The sequence below is a fragment of the Tripterygium wilfordii genome, chromosome 3 (genome assembly GCF_013401445.1).
Source record: "Tripterygium wilfordii isolate XIE 37 chromosome 3, ASM1340144v1, whole genome shotgun sequence".
NCBI lineage: Eukaryota > Viridiplantae > Streptophyta > Magnoliopsida > Celastrales > Celastraceae > Tripterygium > Tripterygium wilfordii.
In genome coordinates this window covers 3149868-3173673 of record NC_052234.1, presented here as the reverse complement: position 1 = coordinate 3173673, position 23806 = coordinate 3149868, and the positions used below count along the sequence as shown (strand labels likewise).

General features: G+C 38.7%; 1 protein-coding gene and 1 pseudogene across 1 annotated transcript; one reads left to right on the top strand and one right to left on the bottom strand.

The window, feature by feature from the left end:
* Positions 1-12667, top strand: part of LOC119995517 — a 77263-nt pseudogene extending 64596 nt beyond the window's left edge.
* An 8194-nt stretch (positions 12668-20861) lies between these two features.
* On the bottom strand, positions 20862-22068 carry LOC119995516 (retrovirus-related Pol polyprotein from transposon TNT 1-94). Its single transcript, XM_038842035.1, has 2 exons — positions 21417-22068; positions 20862-21042 (listed from the first exon to the last, which is right to left on the bottom strand). Exons 1-2 carry the CDS (start codon positions 21971-21973, stop codon positions 20862-20864), a joined length of 738 nt encoding a protein of 245 aa, XP_038697963.1. The 5' UTR covers positions 21974-22068.
* Between the last annotated feature and the right edge of the window lie 1738 nt (positions 22069-23806).

Genomic DNA, 23806 nt, shown 5'->3' with positions numbered 1-23806 from the left:
GCGTTTTTGGTCGGCCAATGAATGGTTAAGATCGTCGTTGGACCAGGGAACACATCTGTGACGGCATCTTGCAGCGACGGGAGCTCAGGCTGCTAAATCGGGTCTTCTTCTTCCAAGATGACCGCGTCTTCGCAAGCTCTTTTCCTGGCGACTCTGGTGGTCCGTGACGGCTATTGAAGGGCGGGAATTGGTAAAGGTACTAATGTGATTCTTTTGACACTAGCGAGAGCTCCTTTTACGACCAGACAATGGCTTTGGGGTGAGTTAGCCATGCGGCTTAGGAAGAGAGAAGAAGAAGAGGAGAGGAGAGAGAAAAAAGAAATTAGGTTTCGTGACAGAATATATATAATAGGTTTAATTTAAGATTTTCATGAATTCAATTTTTAACCCTCATGTTTTTCCACTTTTTCAGTTAAACCCCTCTTTGTTATAAAGAAAATTTCAATTACCCCCTTACAAAGGTTTGGGGTTTTATATTGCCTTATGTAGTCTCGATCAAGCTGACTGAGTTTGTTATTCCCAACACTCTTCTTCAAACTTGGTTTGTTTGTACTCTTCTTTACTTTGAATCTCCTTCATGCCAAGCATATCCCTCATCTTCGAAAAGCTTTTGCAAGGTAATGGTTTAGTGAATATGTCAGCCACTTGCTCAAGTGTATGATAGTATTCTAGCTTAACTGTTCCTTGCTTGACATGGTCCCTAATGAAGTGAAACTTAGTATCAATATGCTTATTCCTTTCATGTTGAACTGGATTCTTGGCTAGTTTTATTGTTGACATGTTGTTCACATAAATAATGATTTGTCTCTTGCAATTGCTTAAGTATAGTAAGCAAATTCTTCAACCAAATAGCCTCACCTACTGTAGATACAGCTGCAACATACTCAACCTCGCATGAAGACAAAGCTATAATAGTTTGTTTCTTTGATGACAAAGAGAAAGCAGTTGATACACCAAAGAAAACTTATCCTGTAGTACTCTTGTTCTCAATTGGGTCTCCACCCCAATCACTAGCCAAATATCCAATTAATTCAAAATTTTCACCATAAGCATAAGGCAATCTAAAATTCATAGTTCCTTTGACATAGCTTAGGATTCTTGTTAACATATATAGATAATTTCAGTTCCTAACTATCAACAACGCATTTTTTTGAGAAAAAATCTCATAGTAACTCCTCAGTTAAGTGTGCCTCTACGAGAGCACTATTGGGATGGGTGACCTCCTGGGAAGGTAAAGCCGTGCGGACCGATATATCCACATGGAATTGGACAACCCAAAGCGAACAATATTGTCGATGCGTCTTGGACTGAATATTTTAATATGGTATTGGAGCCAGCTTTACTAGTTTGGGTCACCTATTGGGCCTTTCATATATCCTAATGGACGGACCATCCATATGTGAAGGGTTCTTGTAGGGCCTTTCGGATGTCCAATAGATGGACCACCTATAACTAACCCTAACCCTACAGTCCAATTGATGGGCCTGGTATAACCTAGCCCACAAGTGCAGGGGAGTGCCAACATATATAGATAATTTTAGTTTCTAACCATCAACAACGTGCTTTCCTGGAGAAAACATCCCGTAGCAACTCTGCAGTTAAACGTGCTTTTGCCAGAGCACTATTAGGATGGGTGACCTTTTGGGATGTCAAAGTAGTATGGGCCCGATGTATCCATATTGTACCGGACAACTCAAAGCGGACAATATTGTTGATGTGTATTGGGCTGAAAATTCTAATATTGCTATGTGAATCTCTTGGTGTCTCCATATAATGACTGAGTAGACTTACACCATATACTATATCCAGTCTTGTCATAATGAGATACCTCAGGCTTCCAATTAAGCTCTAATATTGCATTGCATTGACTTATTCTCCTTCATTCTCTCTTATCAACCTATGATTAATCATCACTACTAGAGTATTGACAATGTCACAATCACTCATCCTGAATTTCTTGAAAAGTTCTCCCATGTACTTCTTTTGTGATAAGAAGATTCCATCACTTTCTTGTTGTACTTGAATGCCAAGGAAGTAAGTCATGAGTCCATTGTCTGTCATCTCAAATTCTTGAAACATGTCTTCCTTAAATTGTGCAAACAACCTTTCACTATTTCCTATACAGAGGAGATCATCAACATAGACATATAACACCATAAATTATCCATTACCTACTTCTTTAGTGTACATGGAGTGCTCATAGGTGAACAAAATCATTTACTTACAGATAGCTATCAAGTCATGAATTCCAGGCTCTTGGTGCCTACTTGAGTCCATAAAGTGCTTTCTTCAAGTGATAGACTTTGTCTTCTTCTTCTGGGATGATGAATCCTTCTGGTTGTTAAACATACACTTCTTCTTCAAATACTCCCTTTAGGAAGACTGATTTCACATCAAGTTAGAATATATTCCACTTGTGAGTAGCTGATAATGAAATAATTAGCCTCACGGTATCAAACCTGACCACCAGTGCAAATACTTCGTCATAATCAATCCCATACTTTTGTTTATGCCCTTTCTTCACTAATCTTGCTTTGTAACGATCTATGCTCCCATTTGCTGCCCTTTTCATTTTGTAAACCCACTTAACACCAATAACTTTCTGTTTTGGTGGAAGTGGGTTCAACAACCAGGTATCATTCTTCTTGAGTGCCATCATCTCTTCGTTCATGGCCAAGTTCCAAAAATCCTTTTGGTTTGATTCCTTTAAACTCAAAGGTTCATGATCAGCATAAAAGCATAATAGGTATGCTTCGAGCTCTTCATCATAGTCTATCTCAATTGTTGTTGCATAGATATCACTAATTCTTCTCATATGTAGGGGTGATGTTGAGCCTGTAAAAGAACTTACAGTAGTTGTTTGAGCTTGTGGTGAAGGTGTCTCAACATATTCTTCTTGTGGCTGTGTTGTCTGATTAGGAGATGGTCGTGTTAGCATTTCTACCTGTTCTATTTGTTGTGCTTTTTCCTCTCCTAGTACCATATTCTCTTCATTTTTCTCTTGAGTGTCCCACTTCCATGCAATCTTTTCATGGAACACCACGTCGCTATTGATCAGAACTTTCTTTGATAGGATCATATAACTTATAGGCCTTGGAATCTTCACTATGGCCCACAAATACACACCTTACCCCACGGCCATCAAGTTTCTTTCTTCTTGCTTCAGGTATTTGTGCATGAGCAATGCAACCAAATACTCTCAGGTGTGCCATACTTGGTTTGACTCCACTCTATGCTTCTTGAGGTGTTTTGTAACAAACACTTTTGGTAGGACATATGTACAATAAATACACCGAACATGCTATAGCTTCTACCTAGAACATCTTTGGCATCAACCTTTCATTGAGAAGTGTTATAGTCATGTTCATAATGGTGTGATTTTTACGTTCTGCTACCCCATTTTGCTATGAGGGTATCGGCAGTGGTGAGCTGATGTTAGAATCCCATGTTCTCTACAAAAACTTTGAAAAGCATTGGAGGTATACTCTCCTCCACGATCAGACCTTATGATTATAAGTTTACATGCACTTTTAGTCTCAGTATTGGCCTGAAATCTTTTGAATATTTCAAATGCAACTGATTTTTCTTTAAGAAGTAAGACCCATACTTTCCCATTGAAGTCGTCAATGAAAGTGATAATGTACTTGTTACTTCCAATTGACTCAGGCTCGAGTGGTCCATGATAAATGTATAAAAGTCTATATATAAACAGTGTTATAGGTAGATATATACATATATAAGTCTATATATATAGTTGTATATATATATGTGTGTGTGTGGTACGAAAGTCAAAGTAATAGTTATATGTATAGATATATATGTATATGTATATAAGTGTCTGACATTAATAAATGATCTTTGTATTGATATTTCATGTATGCAGCCCAACTTTCCTCTAAAGTCTTCAAAATACGGCATTCGTGAAGCTTATCGGTAACTTTTCACTTCTATAAAAGGACCAGACACTGAGACAAAAAGAGAGGAGTCTCTCTGGAGAAAGCAAAGAGCAAGAGAAGAAAAAATATCAGAGAGTGAGCTAGAATCATAGAGAGAGTTCTAGAGTTTCATTTTCTCTTGTACAGCAATTCTATCACATATTCTTTCTAGAATTTTGTGAGATAAATTGCTAGTTGTGTAACCTAGTATGAGGAACTAATCCTCTTACTAGGGTGATGATGGATCCACTCTATTATGTTTAAATAAATTTGGTTTGATTAATTGTTAGTTTATTCATGCTATGTCAAGTGTTAATTAGCTATTCTTTATTGATAATTAAATCCGGATGCTGAGCTATCATCTAGGGTTGATTACCATGATGCAACTTGAGACATATTCCCATGTCCAATTTGAGACCAGCTTCTTGCAGTTGACACCGGAGTTACTTAGACATAAATGCCATATGCTAGGATCTCTGTGATCGCTACATAAGTTACCATAGGTCCTAATGCATTTTTTTATTGTCCTAGCCAATCCATATGCCCATGGATGGTTGCAGTTGAGAATAGACGTGGTAAGTCAGATGCCCATGACTATTACATAAATTAGGGGACTCGATCTTTGACATGCATTAATGAAATGAGAATTATTGGCTAAATCATTTAAATACAATAGAGTTGGTGAAATCGGATCCCTAGTGTTTGTCTAGTTGTGTTAGTCTTTATTCATTTTGTTTCTACTGATAATTATGAAGAGTTGGAATTGCATATATTTAATATTCAGTCCTTGTGGGTGCGACACTCGTATTTACCACTTCTATACTACAATTGATTCGTGCACTTGCGAGTATAATTTGGGTTTGAAATCGCTATATTTTTAGTAGGTCTTAAATTTCATATCAAGTTTTTGGCGCCGTTGCCGGGGACTGATTTAATATATTGTTATCTAACTTTTGTATAAATATATATATGTATATATATATACATATATATTAATATTAGTATCCTACACCTAATTAATGGAAGGTTTTTCAGTTTTTTTTTTGTGGATGGCTTAACCGCCCCATCTAACTATATATTATTTGTTGGTTCTACAGCTACCGCTTATATCTGTCTATAATAACTGTCACTAACACTTACAAACTTACTAACATTTAAATTTCTGCCACTAACAGTAACGTTTATTTATTTATTTCTTTTATAGTATTATTTATATTTGTGGTTGGCTTTACACTACCCCACCTTTATATATATATATATGCTTATGTGGTCGGCTGAGCCGCCTAATATAACTTTTTATTTCTGTTAATACTTATGGTTGGCCTTTATGCCCCATTTTATTGTTTTTTATATTAATTTCTTATTTTGTGTATATTCACTTTTTTAATTTTGTTAAAAAAAAAAGGATTATTATTGCTTACATTTTCTTTTATGCAAGGACGTCGATCTCAAAGTTCAAATCTTCTTAAATACAATCCAGAGATTGAACAAACTCTTGCACAACTGAGAAGAGAAGTAAGAGGAAAAATGGCAGAAGAGAATCCTGAGAATGCTCTTGCTGGAATTGTAAATCCACCAATCAATGAACCTGCTCGGAGGCCAATGAAGAATTCATTTGTACCTCAGAATATGGAGCAACCATCCAGCATAGCATTTCAACCCAATGTTCAAGGCAATGTCACATTCTCTCCAGTTCTACTCAATGCAGTCCCACAATTTCGAGGCACAACATTTGATGACCCTTACCTACACATTAGAGAATTCTTTGAACTCTGTAAGACACAATCTGTTCAAGGTTTGACGTCGGAAGAAGTACGACTCATATTGTTTCCATTTTCTCTCAAAGACAATGCAAAACTATGGTTCAATTCTTTGACCCCAGGATCGATCACTACATGGGAGGAAATGACAACAAAATTTTTGAAGAAGTTTTTCCCAGCCCAGAAGACGAAGCAATTAAGAAGGGAAATTCAAACATGGCAGCAAAAAGATGGGGACTTATTTTATGAAGCTTGGGATAACTTTAAACAGCTACTGCTCAAGTGTCCACACCACAACTTGTCACAAGATGATCAAGTTCAAGCTTTTTATGAAGGACTCGACGCAATAAACACAAGCATTGTAGATTCAGCTTGTGGAGGCATATTAATGGAGAAAAGCAGTGAAGAAGCTTTTGAACTATTTGAAATTTTAAATGAAAATTCTCAACAATTTTCATCTAGAGTAAAGAAAGGGGTAAAGCTTCCAAAAGGTGTGTATGAAGTTCACACCAGAGCAGAAAATCAACCTCAGTTGCAAGCCATGGAGAAGAAGATTGACATGATAATGAATGCAATTTCATCTTCCCAACAAGCAGGCCAAGTTGAGATGTGTGCCATTTGTTCTCAACTTAACCACACCATGGAAACATGTCCCATGTCTTCCAACTCTGAACAAGAACATACCAATTATGTGGGGCAAGGTGGTTTCCAACCCAACAACAATCCATTTTCGAATACATACAATCCAGGATGGAGAAATCACCCAAATTTCAGTTGGGGAGGACAAGACCAGAGTAAGCAATACAATCAGAAGATGACGCAACAAGTCCCTGCCGAACCAAAGAAGTTTTCTTTGGAGGAGCAAATGGCTTTTCTAGCTTTCAACACCAACAATTTTATTCAGAAAACGACGGAGCAAAATAGCAGGTATGACCAACAATTTAGCAACATACATGGATCTATTCAGAAACTTGAAGTTCAAGTTGGTCAAATTGCTGAGCGATTAAGTGAAAGAGAGCTGGGCAGATTGTCGAGTCAACCAGAAGTCAATCCAAAAGGAAAGGAACAAATCAACGCCATTACCACCAGATGCGGAACAACTGTGGGATTTTTAGAGAATGATGGTGAAGAGGCCAAGAAGAAAAACAAAAACTGATGAACAAAAGCCTGATGATGCAACTCAGCCCAAGCCGATTGACTTATCAAAGCATAAAATGAACGAATCTTATGTGCCCTTCCCTAACCGGTTGGTGAATGAGAAGAAGATTGACCAGATGCGGCGAATAATGGATATATTCAGAAAGGTGGAGATCAACATTCCTCTCCTTGACGCAGTTCAACAAATTCCTTCCTATGCAAAATTTCTCAAAAGACGTCTGCACCAGAAAGAAGAAACTGGCACCATACGAGAAGGTTATGCTGTCTGAACAATGCAGTGCTGTTCTAAATAAGAAGATACCACCAAAGCTTAAGGATCCAGGGAGTTTCACTATCCCTTGTGCTGTTGGGCAAGTTTCTTTCGAGAAAGCTTTTCTAGACCTGGGTGCTAGCATCAACCTGATGCCATATTCAGTTTTTGTGCAACTTGGTCTCGAAAAGGAATTACAACCAACTTCGATCACTTTGCAATTGGCGGATCGATCAATAAAATTTCCACAAGGTATCATAGAAGATGTTATTGTCAAAGTTGACACATTTCTCCTTCCAGCAGATTTTATTATCCTTGATATGGAGGAAGACAGAAACATACCAATCATTTTGGGGAGGCCTTTCTTGGCCACTGCGGGAACTATTGTGGATGTACAAAAGGGTTGTTTGTCCATGACTGTTCAAGGACAAATGGTGGAATTTAATCTGTTCGAAGCTACTCGACATCCTTCAGATATAGGGGAGTGTTTTAGCATTGAAGTTTTTGATGGCTCAATTTATGAATCATTTTTGGAGCATCAATCTACTGACCATTTGGCAACTTGCCTTGCATTTCCTGAACTGTAAGTTGAAGAAGATGGTGAAGTTGCAGAATTTTGTGTATATTTGTAAGCACACCAACCAGTGAATCATAGGTGGATCCGTACATTTGAAGCTCTTGGTCCTCCACTTCCGAAAGTGGTTCCTTCAATTGCAAATCCACCAAAGTTAGATTTGAAGCAACTTCCGGAGCATTTGAAGTATGTTTATCTTGGTGCTGAAGAAGCGTTACCTGTCATTGTAGCCGCTAATCTTACCAATTCGGAGGAAGAAAGTCTCTTGCTGGTGCTATGGCAATACAAAAGTGTTATTGGCTGGTCGATTGCTGACATCAAAGGCATCAGCCCTACTATGTGCATGCACCAAATTTTACTGGGAGATGATTCAAAATCCTCACGTGAAGCACAAAGACGCCTCAATCCAGCGATGAAGGAGGTAGTTCGATCTGAAATATTGAAGTTGTTGGATGTTGGAGTCATCTATCCTATTTCCGACAGTCAATGGGTCATTCCTGTTCAAGTGGTTCCCAAGAAATCGGGAATCACGGTGATTACTAATGACAACAATGAGCTCATTCCAACAAGAAAATAGACATGATGGCGTGTTTATATTGATTATCGGAAGCTGAATTCTGCCACAAGAAAGGATCACTTCCCTTTACCATTTCTTGATCAGGTGCTGGAAAGACTGGCATGTCATTCCCATTATTGCTTTCTTGATGGCTACTCTGGCTATAATCAAATTGTGATCGCACCGGAGGATCAAGAGAAAACAACTTTTACATGTCCTTTTGGGACATTTGCGTACAGAAGAATGCCATTTGGGCTTTGCAATGCACCAGCTACTTTTCAACGGTGCATGACAAGTATATTTTCTGACATGGTGGGCCACTTTATTGAAGTATTTATGGATGATTTCTCCGTGTTCGGATCATCTTTTGATACTTGCTTGTGCAATCTTGCCTTGGTTCTGGAGAGATGCCAGAAGACTAATTTGGTGCTTAATTGGGAGAAATGCCATTTTATGGTTCACGAAGCTATTGTACTTGGTCATCTTATTTCTGAGAAGGGGATTGCCGTTGACAAAGCAAAAATTGAAGTTATTTCTAGATTGCCACTTCCGACTTCTATAAGAGGTGTGCGATCTTTTCTCGGACATGCGGGGTTCTATCGTCGTTTCATCAAAGACTTCTCAAAGATTTTCAGGCCATTGTGCAATTTGCTATCCAAGGATGCCACTTTCCACTTTGATGATGAGTGTTTGCAAGCATTCCGCAAATTGAAGCAATTACTTACATCTGCACCTATCATGATGGCACCAGATTGGAGTTTACCATTCTAGCTCATGTGTGATGCCAGTGACTATGCAATTGGAACGGTATTGGGGCAAAGAGTCAACAATCTACCACATGTCATTTATTATGCAAGTCGTACTCTCAATGATGCCCAACTCAATTACTCAACAACAGAAAAAGAATTGTTGGCGGTAGTTTTTGCATTGGAGAAATTCCGATCGTACTTGATTGGATCCAAGGTGATTGTTTATAGTGATCATGCGGCTCTCAAATATTTGCTGTCTCAGAAAGATTCAAAGCCGAGGTTGATTCGCTGGGTGTTATTACTCCAAGAATTTGATTTGGAGATAAGAGATAAAAAAGGAGCAGAAAATGTTGTAGCAGATCTTCTTTCTCGTATTGTCCAAGCAAATGATGGTGAGAAGACGGAGCTTCCATTGAATGAAACTTTTTCGGATGAACAGCTTTTCTCCGTACAAATTAAGATACCTTGGTATGCTGATATTGCCAATTACCTTGCAAAAGGTGTTATTCCCAAAAACTGGACTCACCAACAACGGAAGAAATTTTTCTCCACAGCCAAGCATTATTTCTGGGATGAGCCTTACTTATACAAGCATTGTGTTGATCAAATCATTCGGAGGTGTGTGCCACAGGAAGAACAACAGAGTATTTTACAATTCTGTCATACATTCGCCTGTGGTGGTCATTTTGGTACCCACAGAACTTTTGCAAAGATTTTACAATCAGGGTTATATTGGCAAACTCTTCACAAGGATGCCCACATTTTCTGTTCCACCTGTGGAAATTGTCAGAAACTTGGCAACATTTCTCGCAGGAATGAAATGTCACTCAACAATATTTTGGTGGTTGAAATCTTTGATGTTTGGGGAATAGATTTCATGGGGCCATTTCCCAAGTCTCATGGGAATGAATATATACTAGTGTCAGTAGACTACGTGTCCAAGTGGGTTGAAGCTGTTGCAAGCCCAACCAACAAAAGTGAGGTGGTAATCCGGTTACTTCAAGGTGTAATATTTCCAAGATATGGCACTCCACGTGCTATAATCAGTGATGAAGGGAAGTATTTTCTGAACAGGAGTGTGTCTACACTTCTTGCCAAGTACAATATCACGCATAAGATTGCCACTGCTTATCATCCTCAAACCAATGGACAATCAAAAATTTCTAACCGAGAAATTAAACGAATTTTGGAGAAGACTGTGAATATCAAAAGAACTGATTGGAGTATAAAATTGAATGATGCTCTTTGGGCATATCGCACTGCATATAAAACTCTAATTGGCGTGTCTCCGTATCGTTTGATTTTCGACAAGGCTTGTCATCTTCTTGCAGAGCTCGAGCATAAGGCATTCTGGGCAATAAAAAGGTTGAATTTTGATTATGATGCAGCTGGTGAGAAGAGGAAACTGCAGCTCAATGAACTTGCCGAGCTACGTGACGAGGCATACGAAAATGCGAGGATTTATAAGGAAAAGACAAAAAGATATCATGATCAGCGCATCACAATGAAAGAATTTTTTCCTGGTCAAAAGGTACTTTTGTTTAACTCTCGTCTAAAACTTTTTCCAGGGAAGTTACGTTCAAGATGGTATGGCCCATTTCAAGTTGTTCGAGCATATCCCCATGGAGCTGTTGACATTAAAAACTTGGAAACGGGAAATGAATTCAAGGTTAACGGTCATCGCCTCAAACCTTATTTGGAAGTTAATTATGACACAACAGTGTCCAGCATTACTCTCCAAGACCCAGGTAATTGAGTGTTGGGAACACTTCATCTTGCCCAGACGATAAATACAGCGCTTATGGGAGGCAACCCATATTTCTGTCTTATTTTTGTTTTTATTATTATTTTTTTAATATTATTATTATTTATTTGAAAAACAAAAGTATTTTGGTCTTCATCGAGCGTTGAACTGAACAGCGGAAATAGACTGGTGATGTGACAGGCACCCCAAATTTCTTCCATACTTGTAGTATGTTTTTCTTTATTATTCTCGATTCATCGAAATCTCAAATCAATTTTTTTTTTTGAGTGTGTTTTTTTCTCTCTAGCAAATATCAGAAAATATGCCGAGATGCCCACACACCATCTTATCAAAATCCCAGTCCAGGTTTGCATTATTCAACGAAGCTGAAATCATTCCTGAGTGTAGAATTGATGAAAAGATACAACGAGACGTCATCAACAGATGGGCGATGCACTACCTGAGGGAGCATTCCTTGTTGTTTCTCGTAGATCCAGATCCAGAAGATAATTTACTAGTGTATCCTTAAATCATTCATTCTTTCTATCACACTCTCATCGAGCTACCACGAAGTGAGCGGACTGGGAATCAACCTGTTTACCAGGTTGTTATAGCTGGTGTGACTGTTCAATTCACAACAACAGATCTGTGTTGCTGCTTAGGGTATCCACCAGCATATGATAAGACCATTGGATTTCGACAACCGATATTTGCATCAAAGCAGGAAATGATTGATGATATGTGTAGCGGAAAGAGGAATAAACACACCAATGCTACTCGCCGAGCCTACTTGCCACCAAAGATATGGTTGTTGGATGATGCTATCAGGGAAAATCTGTGTCCTATTGGCCATGAGCAAGAACGACGGGGAAAATTCTTGTCAGTTTTATACTCTATGTATAAAGGGTATTGGTTTGACATTGGGAAGATCTATCTGGCCATAATTTTCACAGCCAAATCTTTCGTCGAGAAGAAGCCAACAAAGGCAGGAAAGTTATTTTTCCCACGGCTTACACAAAGGTTGCTTTCGTACAAAAGCATTCGACCTCCTTTGCCTCAGGCATCTTCAGGATATCAGGTCACCATGCTGGAAAACAAGACATGGCGGCAAAGCATTAACCATTTGAAAACATCTTCTTCTAGAAAGAAGCAGCCCCAGGAAGAACCCTTAACATCACCACCTGAAGAGTCCTCCTCAGCAGTTGCAGTGTCTCAACAACCAGATCGCGTGAGTGTAGCGATAGCCTGGCTCGAGATGGGGCTACAAACATTAGAGGCTGGAGCACATGTTGACCGTGCTCATGGATATGATACGGCATTGAAAACATAGCAATCCAATGGTCCAAATTTTTTGCATCAGGTTGTATTTCTCTGAACCACAGTTTAGCATATTTAATTTTCATATTTATTTATTTTTATTTTTTTTGTCTTTTCCCATTGAGGACAATACGAAATTTTAAGTGGGGGAGGAAATGATTGTTAGATATAAAAAAAAAATGTAGCTAGAGGAGGCAAGCTGTGCTACCTTAGGTGCAAGCTTGAAACACTTGTAGTTGATCTCTTAGAGGGATGCCAACTCAACCAGCTAAGTAATTAGTAGTTTGTCCAGGAAACAACCACCGATAAGGTATTTGGGAGTCCTAAGCATGGACTGGATGAAATGTCCATAATTGTAAAGCCCCAAAGTGGAGAAACAAAGGACTGTTGACCTTGGCTTAGGTTCCATTGAGCCGACCAGAAACTCTTAGAGAATGACAACCTATTGCAAGGCCTTGTTAGCCTTTTACCCTTTGCTACGGGGTACATCTCTTTAGTTAGGTTGATAGTAACCTAGCATCCAGTCTCAAGGATCCTGGTGTTGAGACAAATTCCGTTTGTTTGCGGTGCTTTGGGAATATTGAGTCTTAGAACCGTTTGTTGTTAAATGTTTATTCCGTTTAGTTATTTGAAATATATATATATTGTTTGTGATTTGGAAGTTATGATTTTACCGTATTTCTGAATTGGTCTAAATATCTCTGAAGTATGGATAATAATTTGAGTTGAAAACCCATAATCACTTGTGGATTATTCTGACTTTAGTTTTGTCTCACCTATACTATTTAATAATTGGATCAATTGCACAGAATTACGTATTTGTGGGGTATGATATTTGAGATTAATTATGAATATTGTGATTTTCTAGAGTTGATTTGGAATTCTTTGAATATTTATATCTTGGGATATATATATAAAAAAAGTAATTATAAATAACAGGCATGTCTATGAGTTTCTCTGCCGAGTAACCGGGCCTCTTGCCTCAGTAAGCAGTGAGTGTTCGCGTAAAAAGGTAGAAAAATCAAGACATCAACCTATGTGACAAGCGAAGTTTTGTAGCCTTTTTGACTCGAGTTATTAAACCCGTTGGGGTGTCTTTACACCTAATACCCTGAGCCAACTGGATTGGGAGTCATTGGTTGAACGCTTGTTACAAGGGTCAATTAGAAAGCTTAATAAAACTGAGCATTGCACAAGTCACATAAAAAATATATATATTATTATTAAAAAAAATCCCTTGATATTAACTGTTCATTGAGTCTGATGATTCTTGTGATATTGCAGTGTTTGTGTTAAGCTTAAATTAAAGCCACATATTTATGTTAAATTCGCTACGCACTACACCTCACGCTAAGAAAGAATGGGTGGTATGAAATTTAGTCAGAATGATTTGTTCTAGTGATAGTGGTTGATGGATTCTTGAATATATTCATATTATCAAGATACTTGGATTATTTACAGTTTTTGCATGAATTTTACGAATGCTTGAATTACTAGGGACTAGCAATAAGCTGGTTGGGGGTTGTGATAAATGTATAAAAGTCTATATATAAACAGTGTTATAGGTAGATATATACATATATAAGTCTATATATATAGTTGTATATATATGTGTGTGTGTGTGGTACGAAAGTCAAAGTAATAGTTATATGTATAGATATATATGTATATGTATATAAGTGTCTGACATTAATAAATGATCTTTGTATTGATATTTCATGTATGCAGCCCAACTTTCCTCTAAAGTCTTCAAAATACGGCATTCATGAAGCTTATCAGTAACTTTTCACTTCTATAAAAGGACCAGACACTGAGACAAAAAGAGAGGAGTCTCTCTGGAGAAAGCAAAGAGCAAGAGAAGAAAAAATATCAAAGAGTGAGCTAGAATCATAGAGAGAGTTCTGGAGTTTCATTTTCTCTTTTACAGCAATTCTATCACATATTCTTTCTAGAATTTTGTGGGATAAATTGCTGGTTGTGTAACCTAGTATGAGGAACTAATCCTCTTACTAGGGTGATGATGGATCCACTCTATTATGTTTAAATAAATTTGGTTTGATTAATTGTTAGTTTATTCATGCCATGTCAAGTGTTAATTAGCTATTCTTTATTGATAATTAAATCCTGATGCTTAGCTATCATCTAGGGTTGATTACCATGATGCAACTTGAGACATATGCCCATGTCCAATTTGAGACCAGCTTCTTGCAGTTGACACCAGAGTTACTTAGACATAAATGTCATATGCTAGGATCTCTGTGATCGCTACATAAGTTACCATAGGTCCTAATGCATTTTTTTATTGTCCTAGCCAATCCATATGCCCATGGATGGTTGCAGTTGAGAATAGACGTGGTAAGTCAGATGCCCATGACTATTACATAAATTAGGGGACTTAATATTTGACATGCATGAATGAAATGAGAATTATTGGCTAAATAATTTAAATACAATAGAGTTGGTGAAATCGGATCCCTAGTGTTTGTCTAGTTGTGTTAATCTTTATTCATTTTGTTTCTACTGATAATTACGAAGAGTTGGAATTGCATATATTTAATATTCAGTCCTTGTGAGTACGACACTCGTATTTACGACTTCTATACTACAATTGATTCGTGCACTTGCGAGTATAATTTGGGTTTGAAATCGCTATATTTTTAGTTGGTCTTAAATTTCATATCAGTGCACAAATATTTGTATGGACTAACTATAATGGTGCGGCTACTCTCCAAGTCACTGTAGTGGGGAACGATTGTCTTGCTTGCTTCCCAAGCACGCATGTGGCACACAGATGATCTAGCTCCTCCACGTTGAGTAGTCCTCTCACCATGTCATTTTTTGATAGGAGCTTGAGACCATGAAGATAAAGATGTGCATAACGTAGGTGCCATCTCTTGGTCTCATTTTTAGTTTGACTGACCTGACACTGTTTGGACTTTGTGTACAAATGCAAAGGAAAGATTTTGTTGTGTGTCATATAAACTCTAGTAAGTAATCGACCATCTGAATTTCTTAATTCAAGAAAACTACCTTCTATGTGTACCACATGAACCTTCTGTAGTAGTTGCCCGAGATTTAAGATATTGCTATTCATATTTGGTATGTAATACACATCTGAGATGAGTGCAGTTGCGCCATCCTTTTGAGCAATGGCTACCTTTCCCTTTCCTGCAATAGCAAGCTTCGAAGCATCACCCAAACTCACTGTGCCATATGAGCTTTCATGTAACTCTAGAAAGAATTATTTTCTTCCACTCATGTGATTGTTGGCTCCATATTCTAGATACCAAACTTCTCCATTCTCCAGTGGCTCACTCGCTACCATTAATAGTGTTGGCTCCTCCTCCAGCTTCCCTAGCCCCTCAGCAAGATTGGATACCTTATAATCTTTGTTTGGGCAGTTATATGAGAAATGACCATATTGCTTGCACACCCAACACTAAACTTGCAATCTCCCGTCACCATATTATGTAATATCCCGTAACAAAATAAAAATGAATAAAATATACAATAATAAAAAAATAAAATGAATAAATTGGATTTAGTTATAAAAAGAATAAATTGTAGGGTAAAAGGAATTATTGGGAGGGTTAAAAGAATATTAGAGTTAAAGTTAGGGTGAAATGAGTAAAAGAATAAATGGAATGATTTAAAATATATATATATATATATAAATAGACAACTTAAAGTATAAAAAAAAAAAAATTTAAAGTGCGACCTTCACCCATGCTTATAAACAAAAGAGAAAAGGGGAGAAGTCACCCTTGTGCACTCCACCACCTCCGGCAGCATTCCGGTGACTTTTCCGGCCAGTAAAGGTGCTCCAACGTTGAAACCAACAACCATACTAAGAAAGAGAAGGATTAAGGTAATTTTGAACTTAGGGTTTGTGGGTTTAAATGGGTTTTGGGGATGTTAATTCAAATGGAGTTTTCTTTGTTCACTAACTCGAAATTAGACTCTAATTTTCTTATATTGTTAGGTACAAGTGTGATTCTTGAATCAATTCAAGAGAAAGCTTGAAATTCTTGAGTTAGTGGAACTAACAAAGTTCAAGGTAAGGGTTAGTGACTCAAATTGCTTTAATTAAGGTTGGGGTAAGATGAAAATAATATTGTGATATGAATTTAATTGTTTAACCTTAGAGAATTAAGGTATGAAATGAATTTAGTAAAATTGGGGATATTGCGTAGTATGGAATGTGAGACTTGAAAGGATTGGTGAATATGGAAAATTAATGGAGTTTACCTTAATGAATAGGTTAGCGAATTGGCGTGAAGTATACGTTGCTTCTTGGTGAGGATTGCTTGTTTACTTTGAGGTAGGGATTTCTTACTATTTTTTTTATTTCAAAACACTTTCAAGCCACCAAATTACTTGAATGGTAAGTTTGGTTTCCGTCTCGATTTTTCCCGAGGGGAAACAAGCCCTTGCATGCTTACCATTGTTCCTTTGCATTATTGTCAATTTATTGGTGATTTAATTTGATGGATATATAACCTTGGAATGCTTGGTCATAAATCGGGCATTATGTAAATCTTCATGCATCATGATAAATGAATGTTTTTATCTATATGTGTTGCACGAATGACATAAATTATAAGAATTTACATTAGATGCATGGTGGGTTCCGAGGGTGGTCCCAGGCTCACGTTAGGTGTTGGATGTTATTTGGGCACGTGCGTGGATGATGGATAGGAGCCTTGTGATGGTCATAGTCCATAGGATTCCCGTAGCGGTATTTATTACTGCACACTGGCTAGTTATTTGATGCTAGGCCAGGCGTGGCAGGCTGAGATATCACCGTGGGGCCGGCGGTGAGTGGTTGCGACCACATGCGTGCCAACCTTCTCTCTAGCGGTTTGAGATTGATGAATATGTGATTGTGGTATTGATTGGATGCTAGAGAGAGAGGTAGTGCGGTGGATTCTCTCGGCTTATCGCCGCAGGGCGGGAATGTGATTTGCCAGCTTTGGTGTCATTGGTGGAGGATATGGAGGTTCGGTTGGGTTGATCGGGTGCATTAGTTTGCATTGCATTTTGTTGCATTAATTAAACGATGTTTCTTCTCCAACCTTGTTATTCTTTACTTGTCTTCTAGTATTTATCCCTACTGAGCCTTCTGCTCACCCTATCTACTTTCCCTCCCCACAGGTGAGACAGGATCTAGTGCACAGGCTGCGGATCAGCAGGAGGACGTGTGACAGAGGTGGCCTGGACTTTTGTGGTTATGTGACATGTGTGTGTGGACTTATATATATGTATGGTGTGATGTTGGTACGTTTTAGTAGTTTAAGTACATTGATGTATGATGTTGTTTTTTGTTGGCCGGGAGTGGTAGCCGTGACTAGTGAGTGTTTGATGATGATGACGGAGTATGTGTTTGATGGTGGACCTACGGGTCAGTTGATGTTGATGATATTAGAAGTGTTTTTCTTGTATGTGATCTGATTACAGGTGGGTTTCCTCAATTTATGGGGAGATGCTGCCGAAATTTTTGGTAAAGTTTATGTTGGGTTGGGATGTAACGTGTGATATGCACGTGGTTCTTGTAAGTGTTTCTTCAACGATTTTCAAGCCCCCTAGAGCTGAAACTTCCACGTGTCAGGGCTTGAGCCTACAATTTGTCGCAAGAACTCAGGTTCAATATTTGATAAAGAGCACACACACAAACAATAGAACGACACAAGAAATTTTTAACGTGGTTCGGCCTAGTTTTGACCTACGTCCACGGAGCATCGGAGAGTGTTTTTATATTTCTGTCAAGATGATTACAACTTACTTCACCACGTATTCACTTATAGAGAATACAAACCCTAAAAAAAAAACCACTCGTACATGGGCCAAACCAATTCTCATAGGCTTCCATTTAGAATGGCAACATGGAGTCTTCAAACCCAACAAATCTCCCACTTGGAGACTTCATGAAGCAATCTTCAATTCCAGAAATTAAAAAAAAATTCTTCAAACACAACGAAGGCTCCCTCCAATCACTCATCCTCAGTTGCTCAATTCTGAAGACGCACTGAAGTTGCACATAGCTTCAGCTTCTCATGTGTCACACTCTTTGTTAACATATCAGCAGGATTTTTTGCACCATGTATCTTCTCAAGTTTCAACTCATCATTCTCAAGAAGACTTCTTATATAGTGAAACTTCGTTTGTATGTGCTTTGTTCTTGAATGGAATGCGGGATTCTTTGCAAGAAATACCGCGCTTTGACTATCACTGTACAGTGTGCCAACAGGCCCTCCATGACCTAACTCTGTCAAAAATCCTTGTAATCAAATCAACTCTTTAGCTGCTTCTGTAATAGCTACATATTCAGATTCTATAGTTGATAATGCAACCACTTTTTGCAACTTAGAACCCCAAGTAATAGCAGCACTACCCATAGTGGAAATTAGCCCTGTAGTACTTTTCTTGCTATCGACCTCACCTGCATAATCTGCATCAACGAATACCTTGAGCTTCATATCACCTTTACCATAACATAGACACAAGTCTTGTGTCCCCTTGAGATAACGCAATATCCATTTTACTGCCTCCCAATGTTGCTTCCCCGGATTTTGCATGTATCTACTTACTGCTCCCATATCATAGGCAATGTCCAGTCTGGTGCAAACCATTGCATACATAAGGCTACCTATTGTCGACGCATAAGGTACCTTTTCCGTGTAAGCCCTCACTATCTGTTTGAGGTGACTACTCCTTAGATAATTGAAATTGATTGCGAAGTGGTGTGCCAACTACTCTAGCACCATTCATGTTAAACCTTTTGAGTACTTTTCTGATGTATTCAGTCTGTGACAGCCTCAAAGTTCCTTCCTCTCGGTCTCTCTAAATTTTCATACCAAGAATTTTGCTTGCTGGCCCCAAATCCTTCATGTCAAACTTGCTTGATAGTTGTTTCTTTAGATCATCAATATCTGCCATGTCAGATCCTGCAATTAAGATGTCATCCACATACAATAGCAGGATCACATACGAGTCTCTAATCTTCCTCACATAGCAACAGTGATCCGATTCACACCTTCTGTACCCAGTTTCCTTCATGAAATTGTCAAATTTCTTGTACCATTGTCTTGGTGCCTGCTTCAACCCATATAAGCTTTTCTTCAGCTTGCAAACTAAATTCTCCTTCCCATTTACCTCAAACCCCTTAGGTTGAGTCATGTAAATATCCTCAGATAAATCACCATGAAGAAATGTTGTCTTCACATCCATTTGCTCGAGCTACAAATTTTTAGCAGCAACAAGAGAAAGAACAAGTCTAATAGAGGGCATTTTTACCACAAGAGAAAAAATATCAGAGTAGTCAATTCCTTTCCTTTGCTCGAACCCTTTCACTACCAGTCTAGCCTTGTACCGTTTACTCCCATCAAGTTCATCTTTTATTCGATAAACCCATTTGTTGTTCAAAGCCTTCTTCCCATGTGGAAGGAGTAACCAAATCCCATGTCTCATTCTGTGACAAAGAAGCAATCTCACCTTGCATCGCGAGCTCCCACTTGCTCGCAACTTCGTTTTCTAAAGCTTCCTCAAAACTCTCGGGTTCTCCTCCATCAGTAAGTAAAGTATAATTAAGAGCTAGAGAGTACCTTTCAGGTGGTCTAACAGTTTTTGTAGACTGACAGACAATATGAGATGGTGTAGTCGGTTCATCCCTGATCAGATCTGTAAGAGGACTTTGTGGTGACTCATTCTGTGACCCAAGCTGATCAACAAGCCTCTGATCAATTACTTTTTGACTCTGGTCCAACACAATTTCCTCCGCGACTCCATCCAGAGTCACTGTCTCAGATTTCTCTTGATTCTTCTCCCCTGATTTTCTATCTTTATACAGTAGTATTTCATCTAAAATTACATCCTTGCTTCTGATGACTTGACGTCCCTTTTCATCCCATAAATAGCCGAACTCCTCGTCACCATAGCCAATAAAAAAACACTTATTAGATTTAGCTTCTAACTTGTTTCTATGCATTGCATCAATCAAAACAAATGATAGATAACCAAATACCTTCAAATGAGTTAGATTTGCCTTTTTACCGCTCTAGACCTCCTCTGGTAGCGTGTAGTCTAACGGAACAGAAGGACTGCGATTAATTAAGTAGGCTGCCATCTTGATAGCATCGCCCCAAAATTTAGTGGAAGTCTAGAATGCAATCGCATGCTTCTGTCACGTTCTGTCAGGGTTCTGTTCATGCGTTCTGCAACACCATTCTGTTGCGGTGTACCTGGGATAGTCTTCTCAATCCGAATACCATTCTTTATGCAGAACTCATTAAAACCAGCAACTGAATATTCACCACCATTATCTTATCGCAGACACTTCACCTTCAGACCGGTCTCATTCTCTACTAATGCCTTCCAGTTTTTGAAAGTTTCGAACACATCAAATTTCTGTCTGATACAATACACCCATACCTTCCTGCTCGAGTCATCAATAAATGTGACAAAATACCTCGAGCCATTGAGACTCTACAGGTGCTGGTCCCCACACATCAGTGTGCACTAACTCTAGTCTAGTGGTTTTAAATGCTCTATCGGTTTTTAGAAAGGTCACCTTTTTCTGCTTCCCCATCACACAGCCCTCACAAATATCAAAATCAATAGATTTTAATTTTGAAATTTTACCTTGTGACTAAAGCATCTTCAAACCCTTCAAACTAATATGACCCAAGCACTCATGCCATAGCCTGCTGTCAACTCCGATATCGACAACTGCTACAAACCCCTGACACTCGGCAGTCATTTATAGTATGCCGCGTTTGCTTCCACGCGCTACAACTCGGGCTCCCATAGTGACTTTCCAAGTCTATTTGTTGAACAATATTGCATGTCCCTCATCATCTAATTGTCCAACAGAAATAAGATTTCTTCGCAACCCCGGAATATGGCGAACTTTTTCCAATAGCCAAATTGATTTATTTGGAAGTGCTAATCTGACTTCCCCAATGCCAACAATTGCGAGTTCCTCACCATTTGCAAGAAATACCCTTCCAAAATCACCAGCAATATAATTTTAAAGTACCTCCTTGTGCGTCGTTGTGTGAAACGAAGCACCCGAATCAAGAACCCAATCATCCTATGGACTCTCCTGAGCAATTAATAGTGCATCTTGCACCACCTGTGCTTCATTACCCACTGCATTATTCGAACACTTGTTTGCAACTTTCAACAGTTCATCTTTATATGTCCGGATTTACCACAGTGCCAACACTCCATAGATTTCCCATCTTTCAACTGGCTTCTGCCTTTGGGATTTCTGGACTTTGAACGACCTCTATTTGACTTTCTATTGCTATTCCTACCACGGTTCTCAACATGGCAAGCTGATCCTGAACCTGATGTTTCACCCGAATCACATCACCGAACTTCTTCAGCAAAAATCAGATCCCTTACATTATCGAAGGCTAACTTTGATTTCCCTACAGAATTACTCACAGCCATTCGCATAGGCTCCCAACTATTAGGTAATGACGCTAGTAAAATTAACGCCATGACCTCATCCTCAAACTTAATCTCAACATATGAGAGATTATTAATCAATGCATTGAATTCGTTTAGATGGTGTGTAACCTCCCCTCCTTCCGTCATGCGCAAATTAAATAACTTTTTCATCAAATAGACCTTGTTGTTTGCCGAGGGAGTTTCATACATACTTGATAGGACCTTCATAAGGCCTACTGTTGTAGTCTCCTTGCTCACGTTCTGAGCCACAGATCTAGAAATCGTTAGTCTGATCACCCCGGGAACCTGACGATCCAACAATTTCCAGTCATCCTCCGTCAGACTGGGGGGCTTATCACCAGAAAGTGGCTGATGTAGTTTTTTTCCATAGAGATAATCCTCAATCTGCATCTTCCAATAATTGAAGTCCTTGCTATCGAACTTCTCGATCCCAGCCATCTTTGAGTCGTCAGACATGTTCTTTACCAATCACCGAATAAACCTTCGGCTCCGATACCAGTTGTTAGGGCTTGAGCCTACGATTTGTCGCAAGAACTCAGCTTCAATATTTGATAAAGAACACACACACAAACAGTAGAAAGACACAAGAAATTTTTAACGTGGTTCGGCCTAGTTTTGACCTACGTCCACGGAGCACCGAGGAGTGTTTTTATATTTCTGTCAAGATGATTACAACTTACATCACCACGTATTCACTTATAAACACAAACCCTAAAAAAAAACCACTCGTACATGGGCCAAACCAATTCTTATGGGCTTCCATTTAGAATGGCAACATGGAGTCTTCAAACCCGACACCACGTTCCTCGATCACCATTCTTGTTATCGAGCACAAGCTTCATTTTAAAGCTTGTTCACTAGACCCAACCACATCATTCTTGTGCATGCATAATTCATGTACTTGATGTTGACTATGAAGTTGAAATAAACAAGGAAGATAAGAGACATCTTGAGTTTCAGTTCTGTTACCACACAACCATAGAGTGCGGCTAGGGTTTTCATAATTATGAAAAGACTAGAATAACCTTGAGTTCTAAAGACAAAAGACTAAATAGGACATAGCAAAAAATGTAAATCATTCAACACTCCCCCTTGATTGAATTTTTGGCATCACTCCAAGCTTGCTTCTCAAGTAATAAAATTTGTCTTTAGGTAGTGCCTTGGTGAATATGTCAGCCAGCTGCTCATTTGTACCACAGTGTTCCAGCCTTAGAATCTTAGCTTCTACTACATCCTTGACGTACTGGTACTTGATGGCAATATGCTTAGTCATATTGTGGTCTACTGGATTCTTTGTAATGGCAATGGCAGATCTGCTATCACACAGAACTTCAGTGGCACCTGATTGTGTTAGACCAAGATCATCCAGAAACTTCCCGATCCAAACAGCTTGTGTGGCAGCTTTGCAGGCTGCAATATACTCAGCCTCTGTGGATGAAAGGGTTATGCAATTTTGTTTCTTTGAAGCCCATGTACAGACTCCAGAGCCTATGTCAAAAGGAAAACCTGAGGTGCTCTTCATGTCATAAAGAGATCCTCCCCAATCACTGTCATAGTAACCCCCTAACTTCACTTCCTTACCAGCAGCATACATAACTCCATAATCCAATGTCCCTTAAAGGTACCTCAATAATCTTTTGGCAGCGCCAAAATGGAACTGTGAGGGCTCCTACATGAACTGTGAGAGTAAGCTTACTGAAAACATAATATCGGCTCTGTTAGTTGTCAGATACAACAGACACCCTACTAGACTCCTGTAGTTGCTAGCATATGCTTTCACTTCTTCATCATTCTTGTGTACTTTTTTTGTCACTATCAAAGGAATGGTCATTGGATTGCAGTCATGTAGTTGCTAGCATCTGCTTTCATTTCTCCATCATTCTTGTGTAGTTTTTCTGTCACTATCAAAGGAATGGTCAATGGATTGTAGTCATGCATATTTGTTTAAGTAAAACTGCTTTAGCATAGGCAGTCTCAGATATAAATATCCCTTCAGAGTACCATGCTCTTGGTGACTGTTTAAGACCATAAAGTGCTTTTCTGAGCTTGTACACTTTGTCCTCTTCACCTTCAACCAAGAAACCTTCGGGTTGTCCTACATAAACCTCTTCTTCAAGCTTTCCATTTAGAAAAGCATATTTGACATCCATTTGGTGCACCCTCCACTTCAGCTGAGCTGCTATTGACAGAACAATTCAGATGGTTTCTAGTCTAGCCACTGGAGCAAACGATTCATGGAAGTCTATGCCAGATTTCTGTGTGAATCCCTTAGCTATTAATCTGGACTTG

Bases quoted from the DNA above. Each gene is read 5' to 3' on its own strand.
- LOC119995516 (XM_038842035.1), bottom strand. From the start codon at position 21,973: ATGTCTGACGACTCAAAGATGGCTGGGATCGAGAAGTTCGATAGCAAG. The intron at 21,043-21,416 runs GTGATGTGATTC...TGATTTTGGAAG, and splicing joins ATTTTTGCTGAAGAAGTTCG to GGTATTTCTTGCAAATGGTG.